Here is a 12,171-nt window from a genome sequence, read left to right as displayed (position 1 = left end):
TCTCTGCATTAGATTTAATGTAGGTTACATTAAACAAACTGTAAAAACCTTCTAAATAATTATAATTTCCTGAATATTTTCACATTAATTCCATATTCACATGTTATAAATCCTTTTTGAAATACATAAAGTAAACGTGAATAAATCCAGGCTCATTAAAGTCTGTAGAGATACTTGTTTTTCTACGTGTAAATGCTTTTATTTTGGAAACAGGACAGGGATCGGGTTTACGGAAGAGAACTCAACTTCCGGAAAGGATTGTGTTTCGCATATCGATAAATAATTCACCTTCCTGGTTTTGAAGGCTACCTTGTCAGGTAATTTATGTCCATTTAATTGTATTTCTATACCAGATGTGAGTACGACCGGCTGTGTAGATAGCTGGTTACCTGTTCGTATCGTCGTAATGACTTTTATCTCGCTGCTAGCAAGTTAATTCACCAACCAGTAGCGACAGCTCGACGCTAGCTACAAGGTAACGTTAGCAGACTGATCTATGAGCGATCCGCGACCTTTTTAACAAGAAAACGTATCAGTGCTCGTTACATTTTAATCCAGTCCCTTGCAACGAAGTGTATCAAACCCTAAACCTACGATGGATTTTACGTTAAGTCGTCTGGATCCTGCGGTTGTTTACATTTTGTGCTTCGTCGGACGCCGTGCTAATCAACATCCGTCTGCCAGGTTTTGCTAAGCATTAACTTGGTTAAACGTTTTTGTTTTTTGTTGGTGTCGTTAGCCTCAGCTCTATGAAATGTCCGTATTCTGTTTTATATCTGCAGTATTACTGTTATTATAGTGTCATTGGGGCCGGCGGCATACATCTAACCTACATAAGTTTAGCCGCTCCTTTGTTCTCTTGTTGTGAATGTCTGATTAAACACAGATTTAATGAGACCCAGATTAAGCACCAGCCATTTTAAATCAGGAGATAGATAAATGTTAATAATAATTTGAGGGAAAATCTGGTAAGTGATAATCATTTTTTAAATGTTAATTATTGATCTACCCTGTACAGGCTGTGTGCACTGTACATTTACTGTATCCATCAATATGTGATTATTATCAGTGATGCACCAATATGGAATTTAGGGACACATCTGAAGCTGATACAATAACTGATAGTATTAACTTTATAATTGTGAAATATATTTTTTCCCCACTATATTAGAGTGCTTTCACTGTTTATAGAGCAAATAATAGATTTAATTGCTGTAAACTTGTATGTGACAATGCGAAATATGTAGGCAAATTAACATCATAGCTTCTCTCCTTATTGACGAGCATTTATCGGCTTTAGGAAAAACATAAGAAGAACTGACCTTAAAAAATACGCTGGGTTTTCTCTTACTTAGAGCAGATCCCCTTTCAGAACCAGGTTTCAGGTGAAATCCCTTGTCCGCAACTTTTGTAAAAAGGCTCTGCATTATTGAATGTAATTATCAGCTGAAATTACATTATGGAAACAACATTCAACAATTATTTTTTCTCAATTATCTACCTCTTATATATTTAATATACACAACCATGTAAATACAAAACTCAATAACAATCTGATCTCTATATACAGTAGAGACTTTTTGTTTTCCACCTCTTGTCTATATATTATAGTGAACATATTTATATCTGCTTATCTTTGTTTAGTCTATTTGTGTCTTCCTGTAAGTGTGCTCTCTCTAGTGAAAAATATATTAAGAGCCACTCAGACCTGGAGTCAAATTTCTTGTATGAGGCTGATTCTGATTCTTGTTGCTCAGGAGGAAATTGAACCATCTGTACCACCTGAAGCCGAATACAGAGACTGTGAGTGGGTCATCAGGCAGTCTCCTTATGTCAGGCCGAAACGGGTCTGCAAGTGATGCAGACTGCCGGATCTCTGAGGACTGCCATGTCCCAGATGTTGAGCTGATGGAGCTGGGGCCACTGCTGGAGGAGGCAGGGGGGCGACAGGCAGCATCTAAAGGCATCCATCAAGAGGTAGGACTGTTTCAGACAATTCCCAAAAGCAAAGTTGTTATGGCTCAGACAGCTTCAGTTTTCTCTTATGATCCTCTTTAAAGGGAGCCGCAATGCTTGCTGAAGAGGAAGAGGAGGATGATGAGGTGGGAGAGGTCCTGACCTTGCCACTTCAGGCTCACCATGCCATGGAGAAGATGGAGGAGTTTGTACACAAGGTAGACATATATTTTCAGTTTAATAAACACAATGTTTGTATAGGTGGGTACCAATTCAGTTTACAGCAGCAGTCCAGATCTTACTTGGCTAAACGTTCAAATAAACCTGTGCATATCCAGTCTTCACTACCACCTTCATCCTCCGCTTTAGTGTTAACGGAAAAACACTGGTTTCTATAATAATAATAATAATAATAATAATAACAATAATAAAATGTAGTAAATTCTTACTTAGTTACGTCTGATTCTTTCAATAATATATTCAGCTCTTGTCAATCTGACAACCACATTAAAGGCGCTGAAACTTAACATCCTGTTTATCTTAAAGGTGTTTACCACATCTAGTAGACGTCTGTGGTTTAGTAGTGAGGTTAATGGACACAGTTACAGCTGCAGATGTGAGTGATGTGAGGATTAACCTGTGACTGCTGTGTAGTTTGAGTGAGTCATGTGTGGGTGTTTGTAAGATTCCACATCAGACACAAGACATATGTTATATAAGACACACAGAAGTCAGCATGGGAGACAAGTGTCAGCTTACAACAAGGAAAACGTATTGGTTAATGAAATAGCATCAAAACAGATGAAGCTGTTGAGAAGAACCCTGATCAAGAAGATCAGGACAACTAAAGACAACTACTAATTACACAAAATAAATTATGTCTATTTTACTTAAATCTCAATAGACGATCAGCGTTTAACCTCTTTATATATTTAAACTGCATGTAAATGAATTGTCTATTGTTAGTCAATCTCATAGGCTTTCAGATTGAGAGCCTTTTAGTAATTGTAAAGGTATGCATCTGTAAGTGAAAGCTATTCTGGTCTTTCAGGTTTGGGAGGGGCGCTGGAGGGTCATCCCTTTTCACGTCCTGCCAGAGTGGCTTAAGGACAACGATTACCTCCTGCATGGACATCGCCCCCCTATGCCCTCTTTTCGGGCTTGTTTTGGAAGCATCTTCAGAATTCACACTGAGACAGGAAACATCTGGACTCACCTGTTAGGTAAGATGCCTAAAATGGTTGAACACAGGATTTTAGCAGCAGATTAAAAATGTTGTTTACAGCAGCTGTGTGACTCTGGATCGTTCTGGTCTCTTCTCTTTGCGGCTGTTACTAAAAACTATTTTTTCCCCCTCAGGGCTGATTTTATTCATTTGTCTGGGCACGTTAACCATGCTGCGGCCCAACATGTATTTTATGGCCCCGCTGCAAGAGAAAGTGGTGTTCGGGATGTTCTTCCTGGGAGCTGTGCTCTGCCTCAGCTTCTCCTGGCTGTTTCATACCGTCTACTGCCACTCTGAGAAAGTGTCTCGCACCTTCTCCAAGTAAGGCCCCCACACGGTTTCTCATAAACTTGTCTTGTGTGTCTTTAAGGAATAATTTGTAACTGTCAAAGGCTTTCCCTATTTTAGACTTAGCGCTCCTGGAGTAGGCAGGTTTTTAATTACAGGCATCCATATGTTTCCTCATACTGGACGTGCAGCTCCAGCTCGCCATCTAGAGTTCATTCAAATTAATGAGGGATACAGCCACAGTCTTCATTCAGGGCAAAATGTTCCACAGTTCAGCCAAAACTAACACGATGCCACAGTCATCTGTGTTAGGGATTTTGATTAATTTCCAGCATTTACAGTGTTGTTATTGCCAAATGAGGTGCTTTCTCTCATTTATGCTCTTATGAGTTCAGAGTCTGACTTTTTAATTCTGAGAAAACGTTTCTAATGTACTCAAAAGACAAATGATTGTGAATTTTAAAACATCGTCCATTAACCATGGTGTTGGTGGTTTAAACCCTGACCCCTCCTGTCTGAATGTCAAATATACTTGAGCAAGAAACTGAATTGCTCTTCCTGAGTGTGCCAGCACTTTGAATTGCAGCTTTGCGAGGAATTGTGAAGTGCTTTATTCTGATCTGTGGTTTTACTCTGGCAGACTGCTGCAGCATGAAGTTAATTTAGGCTGAATTATAATTTATTGCACACACTACATCCTCAAAAATACTTGTGTTTACTGTATGCTATTGTGTCCATGTACATGATGTTCTATGAGAACAGTCATTGTAAAATTGGGATGGGCTTGAAAATATACCAACTGTGGTCATTCTGTTGTATGATCATTTTGGAGAAATATATACATGTGTTTAGAAATTTGAGCTTTGCTGCATTCAGCTCATCTTCCAGGCAAAAACCCAGCTGCTGTCTCTGTCACCCCCTCTCTGCAGGCTTGACTACTCGGGCATTGCCCTCCTGATCATGGGCTCCTTCGTGCCCTGGCTGTACTACTCGTTCTATTGTTCCCCTCAGCCTCGACTTATCTACCTCACCATTGTTTGTGTCCTCGGCATTGCCGCCATCATAGTGGCCCAGTGGGACCGGTTCTCTACACCTCGTCACAGACCTACTAGAGCAGGTGCTAACCAGTCGCTAACAGTTTTAGATACAGTGTTTTTATTGTAGTGTAATGCAGCTGTTTGCTTTGAGTTATAATTATAGTTTTATCACACATCTGTCAATGTTTTGCCTTTTCTGAGCAGCGGTGGAAATGTTCCTGCAGAGCAAACCACTAAATGCAGAGGAAACTCTGATAACATGCTGCGGTTATGAGTGACTGTTAGAAACGCCAATGTTGACTTTTTCAGAATTACACAAAGTAAAATAACAAGTCCAATGCTTCTTTTAGGTGTGTTCATGGGTCTTGGACTAAGCGGCATTGTCCCCACCATGCACTTCACCATCGAGGAGGGCTTTGTTAAGGCCACCACAGTCGGCCAGATGGGTTGGTTCTACCTGATGGGTGCCATGTATATCACTGGTGCTGGTCTGTACGCAGCCAGGATCCCTGAGCGCTATTTCCCTGGGAAGTGTGACATCTGGGTAAGTATTTGTTGTGTTTACATTATGTAATAGAACTTCTCCCACACACAAAAAAAGAAAATTGACAAATTATTATATTATACATTCGCCATGGCAGTTTTACATGATGCTCACAATGCAATGCTTCACCTTTTGCTTCTTAGATAACAAACCTCAATATTACTGATATAAGAGACTTGCTGTAGAGTATTGTTTGAAATTGTTCTACTCTAATGCTGATACAGTATCTGAGTTTTAATACCAAAACAATGCTTTTGTCCAATAAAGAACATATGAACATGTTTTTTTGTTTTTCCTCTACAAAACTCTTCTTTTAATTTAATGAAAAAGCCAGAATTCTCACATGTTACATTGTGTCTAAACCCAGGCAGGAAGAACTTTTAACTAGATGAAATACAATCTGAAATCGGTAACCATTTGACTTTGATTAGAATCATCTCATTAAAAAAAACAAGTAAACTGATTCCAATTTGACCTTTTTCAATACTTACGGTGTTACAGAAAAACATCTGGAGGTTTGATACACCGCCTATGTAGCAGTACCCCTATTAGTAGTGATTAAAAGTAATGATCTTTCACCTTAGACTGAAATCTTCAGCTGAGTGTACAGCTGACTGCTTTTTATGCTGTAGGGAAAAAGAATGAGACACTGCGATAGACTATGGGTCTTTTTCTCCTTTGTTTGATCAAACACATGATAGCAAATGATAATGAATGAAACTGATACTCACACCTCTCTTTCACTCCCTCTAGTTCCACTCTCATCAGATTTTTCATGTCCTGGTCGTGGCAGCGGCGTTCATCCACTTCTACGGGGTTTCCAACCTGCAGGAGTTCCGCTACGGGCTCGAGGGAGGATGCACAGATGATACTCTACTCTGAGAGGCCCGACTGTGACTTGCTCATACTTTTCTTTATAGCCCCACACACACACACACCACACCACACCACACCACACCACACACACACACACACACACACACACACACACACACACTTAAAATGCTGCTGGAATTCAATATATAGTCACTTATTGCTCCTTCTGTACTTCTGATTTGCGAACATCTTGTTTGGGTTTTGGTGGTCTTTTCTGTTTGGCTCTTTTTTGCTCAAATAAAGTAGCACTAACTAGCCATTGAACTATGGAGGGAATCTACAACAGGCACTACTTCTTCAATAATTATGAAGCTTGAAGTCTGCATTTTCAAGTAAGATCAAAATGTGTTTTTAACCAAAATCTTATATTCCCGTAAGTGATGGTTACTTCTTAGAAGCTCACTAGTACCCCGACCTCTTCATAGTCTGTTACGATTGCAAAAAGGGTACAGAGAGTATTATCTGTGCTGTAGCAGAGTGCACCTTTCCTTTCCTTTTCCCCCCTCCCTAGTCTCCATGCAGGTTAGAGGATGAATGTACTGTCCACCAGGAGTTCAGGTGTAGAGCAGTCTAGGACCATTTAGGTGCTTGGGGGGCCTGCACACATATTTGTATGAGGATGATGAAAGCATACACATATAGTGTGTGTGTGTAACTAGGTGTCACCAGATGTTTCTGAACTATGTTGACACTGATTGCAAAGCTGTCTGTTAAATCCTGGCGGACCACCACAAGCCCACCCATGCCCCCTCTGCAATAAAACATGAACTGTACTCTGAAGGCCCAGTGAATACTCCTAAGATTCAGCTAAAACTAAATAAAATACACCATTATGAAGGGAACATAAAGCCTAAATCATATAAATATGATCTAGAGATGTGTCTGAGTAACACAAGCTGTAATTAATTAGAATTCCCCCCAAAAATGAAGGGGTTGGATACTTGAACGTTGCCATTTATTTAAACTTAATACTGAAAAAGTTCCTTTGTGTTAATTGACAAAAGTCCCAAACAAATAGGTTTTAAATTACATAATGGCACAGAAAAAAAAATATGCTCAATTCAGATTAGACTTAAATGCTTAAAACGACCCTGCCATAATTTGTCAGTCAGACAACACATCATTAATTAAGAGTGGTAGTTCCTGGGCTACGCACAATGTACAGATCTGGATAGGTCAAATTGTGTTTTTGTCAGCTAGCGATCTTTCTTTTATGCTAGATTTCAGATGCAATCAGAGGTGTAAATATCAAATGCACCTTTAGTGTATACTATTAAATTTAAAACTTTAAATCACCATAAGGGGTTTAAAATGTGTTATGTATGATTGATATAAACTTTTAGTATTCCTGTGCCTTAGGCCAACGGAAATGTTTTTAAATAAAACGGCCTATCTTAACAGTCAAGGGAGCTTCAAGGATTTCCAGATGTTGACTTTTCTTGTTTTCCTTGCCATATATACAATCGAATCATTATTGAACTTACAACTCCATGGATAGGTTGTATCAACTGCTGTTTAAGACTCCTTTTTCTAGATCAACTTATTCAAGCTTTATTACAAAGACTAAAACAATGTGTATTCTTGACTTTGTGTAATGTCCTGTGTAGAAAGTGATAAATCATACATTTCCCTGAAATGTAAACATAAATATTTATTAATGGTAATCTTGGAAAATTATTGGAATAAATTTTTTTCCACATGTACAAACATAGTGTCCAGTTGTGTCCGTTGTGTCAAGTGCACGTTCGAGGTTCGAGGTTCGAGGTTCAGGCAGTACAAGCAGCTGGTGAGAGAGATACTCACACAGCAGAGTTTCACATCAGCAGTAAACAACTGTGAAGACAACACGGTCTATCTCTTGTTTATCACCATAAAAAACCCAGCTTCACGTCATTAGGCCTTCTCTCCTGGAATAAGCTGCTGGTTGGAGATGACTGAGAGCAGGGGATGAGTCCACAGCTATAAACCAGACCTAATTAGAAAGCACTCAGATAATGTTCCTCTTTCAAGGATTCACAGTCTTTTTTTACATTACATTTTTAATCTCCTGATCTGTATTTGCATCATAATGCAAACTATGCTGTCCTGTGAACATTTGGGTTTTATATAATAGTGAATTGTGCAAAATAAAAAAATTTTGAAACAGACTCATGACCAGAATATTGAGTAAGTGTAATGTTATAACATCACTGCACCCCCACTAACTCATCTCTGATGCTCTATAGGCGGAAATGTTTCAATCAATCAAAACACTGTCTGATAGATTGAAACATATTGTACATCCTATTCTTTTATACACGACCAGGATTGGGCTTCATTAAGTGTATATCCAGTGGGAATGATGAATAATATAGTCCGGTGTTACAGCACTTTTTAAATACATTTTTCTGGTAATACTTGTGTATTTTTACTTCACAAGTATTTTTACATTGAGGTATAATATATATATAAAAAAAGTTGAGTACATCTTCAATCATTGCTTAAATTCACAGACCACCATTTATTTAAAATCTCCGTTATTTCAAATAGCTCAGTCACAATTATTTTAAAGACAAAATGAACCACACTGCCACCCTTACTACCTACATTACAGACTGCATTGCTCTCTGAGCCTGTTAATGCGGAACCAAGTCACAGCCACACGTGTTTCTGAACGAGAGCATTTACTGGCTGGTCAACTTCAAGACTAGCTAGTATGCTAGCCTAGCTTCAGCTAACCTGTCTGTCCTACGTGTTTACTGTGGCGTTCAACCTTGTTTTCGCCTCATCATTTAGGTACGTCCTCTGGTTGAGTTCAGTGTGTTGTGTGTGACTTTAGCGGATGTGTATTGTTGTTATTTGTAAACATTAGTGAGTTTCTTTGTCACGGACTTCCGCACTACAAAGGTTCCGACGGTAATTCCGGTGCGGCCCATCTTTCTTTTCGTTCAGAAAGCAGCTCTGTAATTTAACATCAGCTAGTCAGTCCGCACGGTTAATGACTGTCTGCTGGGGGTTGGTGAGATATACGGTGTGCCGATCCTTTCATGTGCTTTAAAGTACATCTGTGGTTTGTCAGGGTTAGAGATGGACACCAGTCAGCAGTCCAAAGAGGGTCCGGACCGGTCCGACCTGGTTTCTGAGGATGGCAAGAACAACAAGTCTGTGGTGTGTCAGCGCTGCGGATCCAAGGTGCTGTGCCCGGGGATGGCTGTGTTTGCAGAGAAAGAGGTATGGTATGACATTAGGCAGTGGGCTCACACACAGCTGCCTCCAAACTCTGGATAGTATGATGTTTTATAATTAGTATTTCCACTGGTCGTATAAATAGAGTTTAATTTAATCCTGCTTTAATCTACAGGATAATAAAACCAGTGGGTGCAATGCATCTGTGTACATTTACTGTAGGTGCACATTTTAGGTACATAGATTGAGCATTTCTATGTTATCTTACTTTATATTTGTACTCCACTACTATTCCTAGATTAGATTTATCTGAATGATTGAGTTATTAAGATGTTACATTTACTACTTCTTACTACATGCATATTAACTGATGATTACATCAGCAATAATAATGAGTTTGTACTTTTACTTTTTTAAGTACATTTAGCTCATAATACTTATTCGTAAACCTACGTCAGGGATCAATTTAATACTGATGCCTCTGTATGACCTACATAAACAAACAAGACCATCAGGCTATTTCTATATAGTTATTCTTGCCACTGGGTCAGATACTGCCGGATTCCCCTTAAAATCAATGAAAGAAGGTGGTAGAAACATTATAGCTTTTGTCCACAGGGGGCACCAGAGTAAACAACAAATAGAAGTTCCCTTGTTGCTGCTTTACTGAATTTCAAACTTGTCATGGATTAAAGGATCTGAAAACGTCCTCTAACAGTAAATAAAACAATCGGCACAAATACACAGCCATATATACACATACATACTATATTACTATATATTATACATATTAAACATGCTAAAGGAATATATGCAAGGTTTCTAAACATAAATATAATATACTGAGGGCCATTTAGAGCTTTGTATACCAGGAGGAGGATCCTGTATTCTGCCAGTGGAGGTTTCTGTGGACCAGAGTGATGTAGTCTGGTTTTTCCAGCTACTCCAACTAGAAACAGACATCCCAGTTAGACTTGAACACATGGCGACCTTACTACAGATTTTTGGTTCCTTCAGAGGTGTTTTTCTGTCAACTGAGGCTGTGTTTTCTCCCACCAGCTGTTCCTACCGTCCATGCGGAAAAAGAGCGGCCTCAACTCCACGGAGGGCTCAGTGGACGGCGACACCCTGACCGCCCACTGGTTTGTGGACGACATGTACACTTTTGAGAATGTGGGCTTCACCAACGACGTGGGGAGAATCAAGTATCTCATCTGTGCAGATTGTGAGATTGGACCAATTGGCTGGCACTGTTTGGATGACAAGAAGAGTTTCTACGTGGCTGTGGAAAGGGTGAATCATGCGTAGTCTAAATGCATATGTGAGCCCACAAGAACTGAAAAAAAAATGTGTTGGCAGGCTATGCATCTTTTCATGGATTTACACCCAGTTGAGCTCAACTTAACCCAACACACTCACACTCACACACACACACACACACTCTCACACTCTCACACACAAGCTTACATATACTGTAACATGTACATCGTGTCACTTTCATTCTCCTCTCTCACAGTGACAACAGTATGACCATCCTGTTCTAATAAAGATGTTTTCGGGGGATGTTGAATGCCATCCTGCAGCTGTTTCCTTAATAATCTGATCTCTGTGTCCTGTAGCCCACAAAAATGATTCTTCAAAGTCAGTTATTAAGTAAAAATACGAAGCATTCACTAATTCCAGCTGCAGAAATATCAGTAAAATGTAACATTTTTTTTTTTTTTCCTTTTGTCTGTGTTTTGTATTGATATACTTTGAATACTTTTGGGTTTAAGAGCTTTGGTCAGACAGAAGCAGACATTGAAGAACCTGTGATGGGCATTTTTCACAAATTGTTTGACATTTTTGATAGGTTAGTAAATACGGTAAATAATAATTTTCTGTGTTTACACCCTAAAGATAAAGGGAGTTTACACAAAGCTTGTAGGGTTTGTTGTTTGTGTGAATCAGCCCTTTAAAACCACACGTTCATTGTTTTAAGCTGTAGGTCTACTGTTTGCCACTAGATGTCGTCATTTTAGTATTTGATACATTTATTATTTTGTGGCCTTTTGATGTTTTAATTGTTATTTTGTATGCGCTGCGGTCTGTCAACTAAAGGCTCTACCCCCAGTCTGTCAGCTCAGTCCCACCTAATCAGTGGTTGCTGCCAGCAGACCACACTGTGAGGAATGGAGGTGGAGGTGTTTGCTTCCCTTTGTGTGTTTTCAAGCAAAAAACCCTTTATGGAAGTAGAGTATGTTCTGAATACTATAAAAAGGTGCATTATTTACCTTATTTAACTTACTTCACACGCAGGTTTTGCACAGAAGGTGTAGAATTATGTCCAAAAAATTGAAAGACCAAACATTTAGGACAGTAAAGCTGAAAGAGATTCAGAGTTTTGAACAATTAAGCAAATACGGGCAGTTGATTTTGAAAGACACCTGTGTTGTGTAACCGTTATAATCTACTGTCCAAAATCCACCAACGGGAAGTTAAAACGAAACAGAGAACAGGGACATTCAAATCAGTCTCATATACAGAGTGAAACAAATGAAGTGGTGTGCCATCTTCAGCTGACACGTCACATCTATGAGACTGTGCTCAAACTCTCTATTTACAGAAACTATGTAACCCAAAGTCACAGATTTGTCTTAGAATGGCTTTATAATGCGATCAACACACAGATTGTCAAGAGTTTAGCTTTCAGCTAAAATGAAGACCCCCCTTTCAGTTAATAAGTGCTTACATAAGGAATGTATTTAACTTTTATAGAGGGTTCAATCAGTGTCATACTTGCATGGTTTTATGTTTGTGTGATAAGACTGAATGTAAGACTGACAAACAATATTAATAAAACAATGTCATTAGACAAAATAGATGTCAATATAATAAACATTCAGTAGATAAAGACTTTAACAACCAACAATAGATTAAATCAATGTGCAAGAGGAAGTAAATGTGTGAACAAATATCAACAGTAAGATCCTGTATATTTGATTTTCTTTTGGCACAAACAGACTAATAAAAGCACCATCAGGTCAAAGGGAGACCCCTACAATGTTAAGTGACCCCGTGCACATTGTGATACCGTGACA

General features: G+C 39.0%; 2 protein-coding genes across 3 annotated transcripts; both read left to right on the top strand.

Annotated features, from left to right (window-relative positions):
* Positions 1-221: 221 nt before the first annotated feature.
* On the top strand, positions 222-7,633 carry adipor1a (adiponectin receptor 1a). The gene is made up of 8 exons (XM_051416178.1): positions 222-317; positions 1,758-1,977; positions 2,061-2,174; positions 3,008-3,179; positions 3,316-3,502; positions 4,399-4,586; positions 4,857-5,050; positions 5,804-7,633. The coding sequence occupies exons 2-8, from the start codon at positions 1,831-1,833 to the stop codon at positions 5,930-5,932; spliced, it is 1,131 nt and encodes a 376-aa protein (XP_051272138.1). The 5' UTR covers positions 222-317; positions 1,758-1,830; the 3' UTR covers positions 5,933-7,633.
* Positions 7,634-8,524: 891 nt separating this feature from the next.
* rabif (RAB interacting factor) lies at positions 8,525-10,666 on the top strand. Of its 2 annotated transcripts, XM_051416210.1 has the most exons (3): positions 8,525-8,701; positions 8,985-9,136; positions 10,151-10,666. In XM_051416210.1, exons 2-3 carry the CDS (start codon positions 8,993-8,995, stop codon positions 10,397-10,399), a joined length of 393 nt encoding a protein of 130 aa, XP_051272170.1. In that variant the 5' UTR covers positions 8,525-8,701; positions 8,985-8,992; the 3' UTR covers positions 10,400-10,666. The 2 variants fall into 2 exon arrangements, with proteins under 2 accessions (XP_051272170.1, XP_051272171.1); XM_051416211.1 differs by lacking the exon at positions 8,525-8,701 and having other exon boundaries at positions 8,795-9,136.
* The last annotated feature ends 1,505 nt before the right edge of the window (positions 10,667-12,171 follow it).

The sequence above is a fragment of the Dicentrarchus labrax genome, unplaced genomic scaffold (assembly GCF_905237075.1).
Source record: "Dicentrarchus labrax unplaced genomic scaffold, dlabrax2021, whole genome shotgun sequence".
Lineage (NCBI taxonomy): Eukaryota > Metazoa > Chordata > Actinopteri > Moronidae > Dicentrarchus > Dicentrarchus labrax.
The sequence above is the reverse complement of the archived record's forward strand: the minus strand, read 5'-3'. Positions and strand labels throughout refer to the sequence as shown.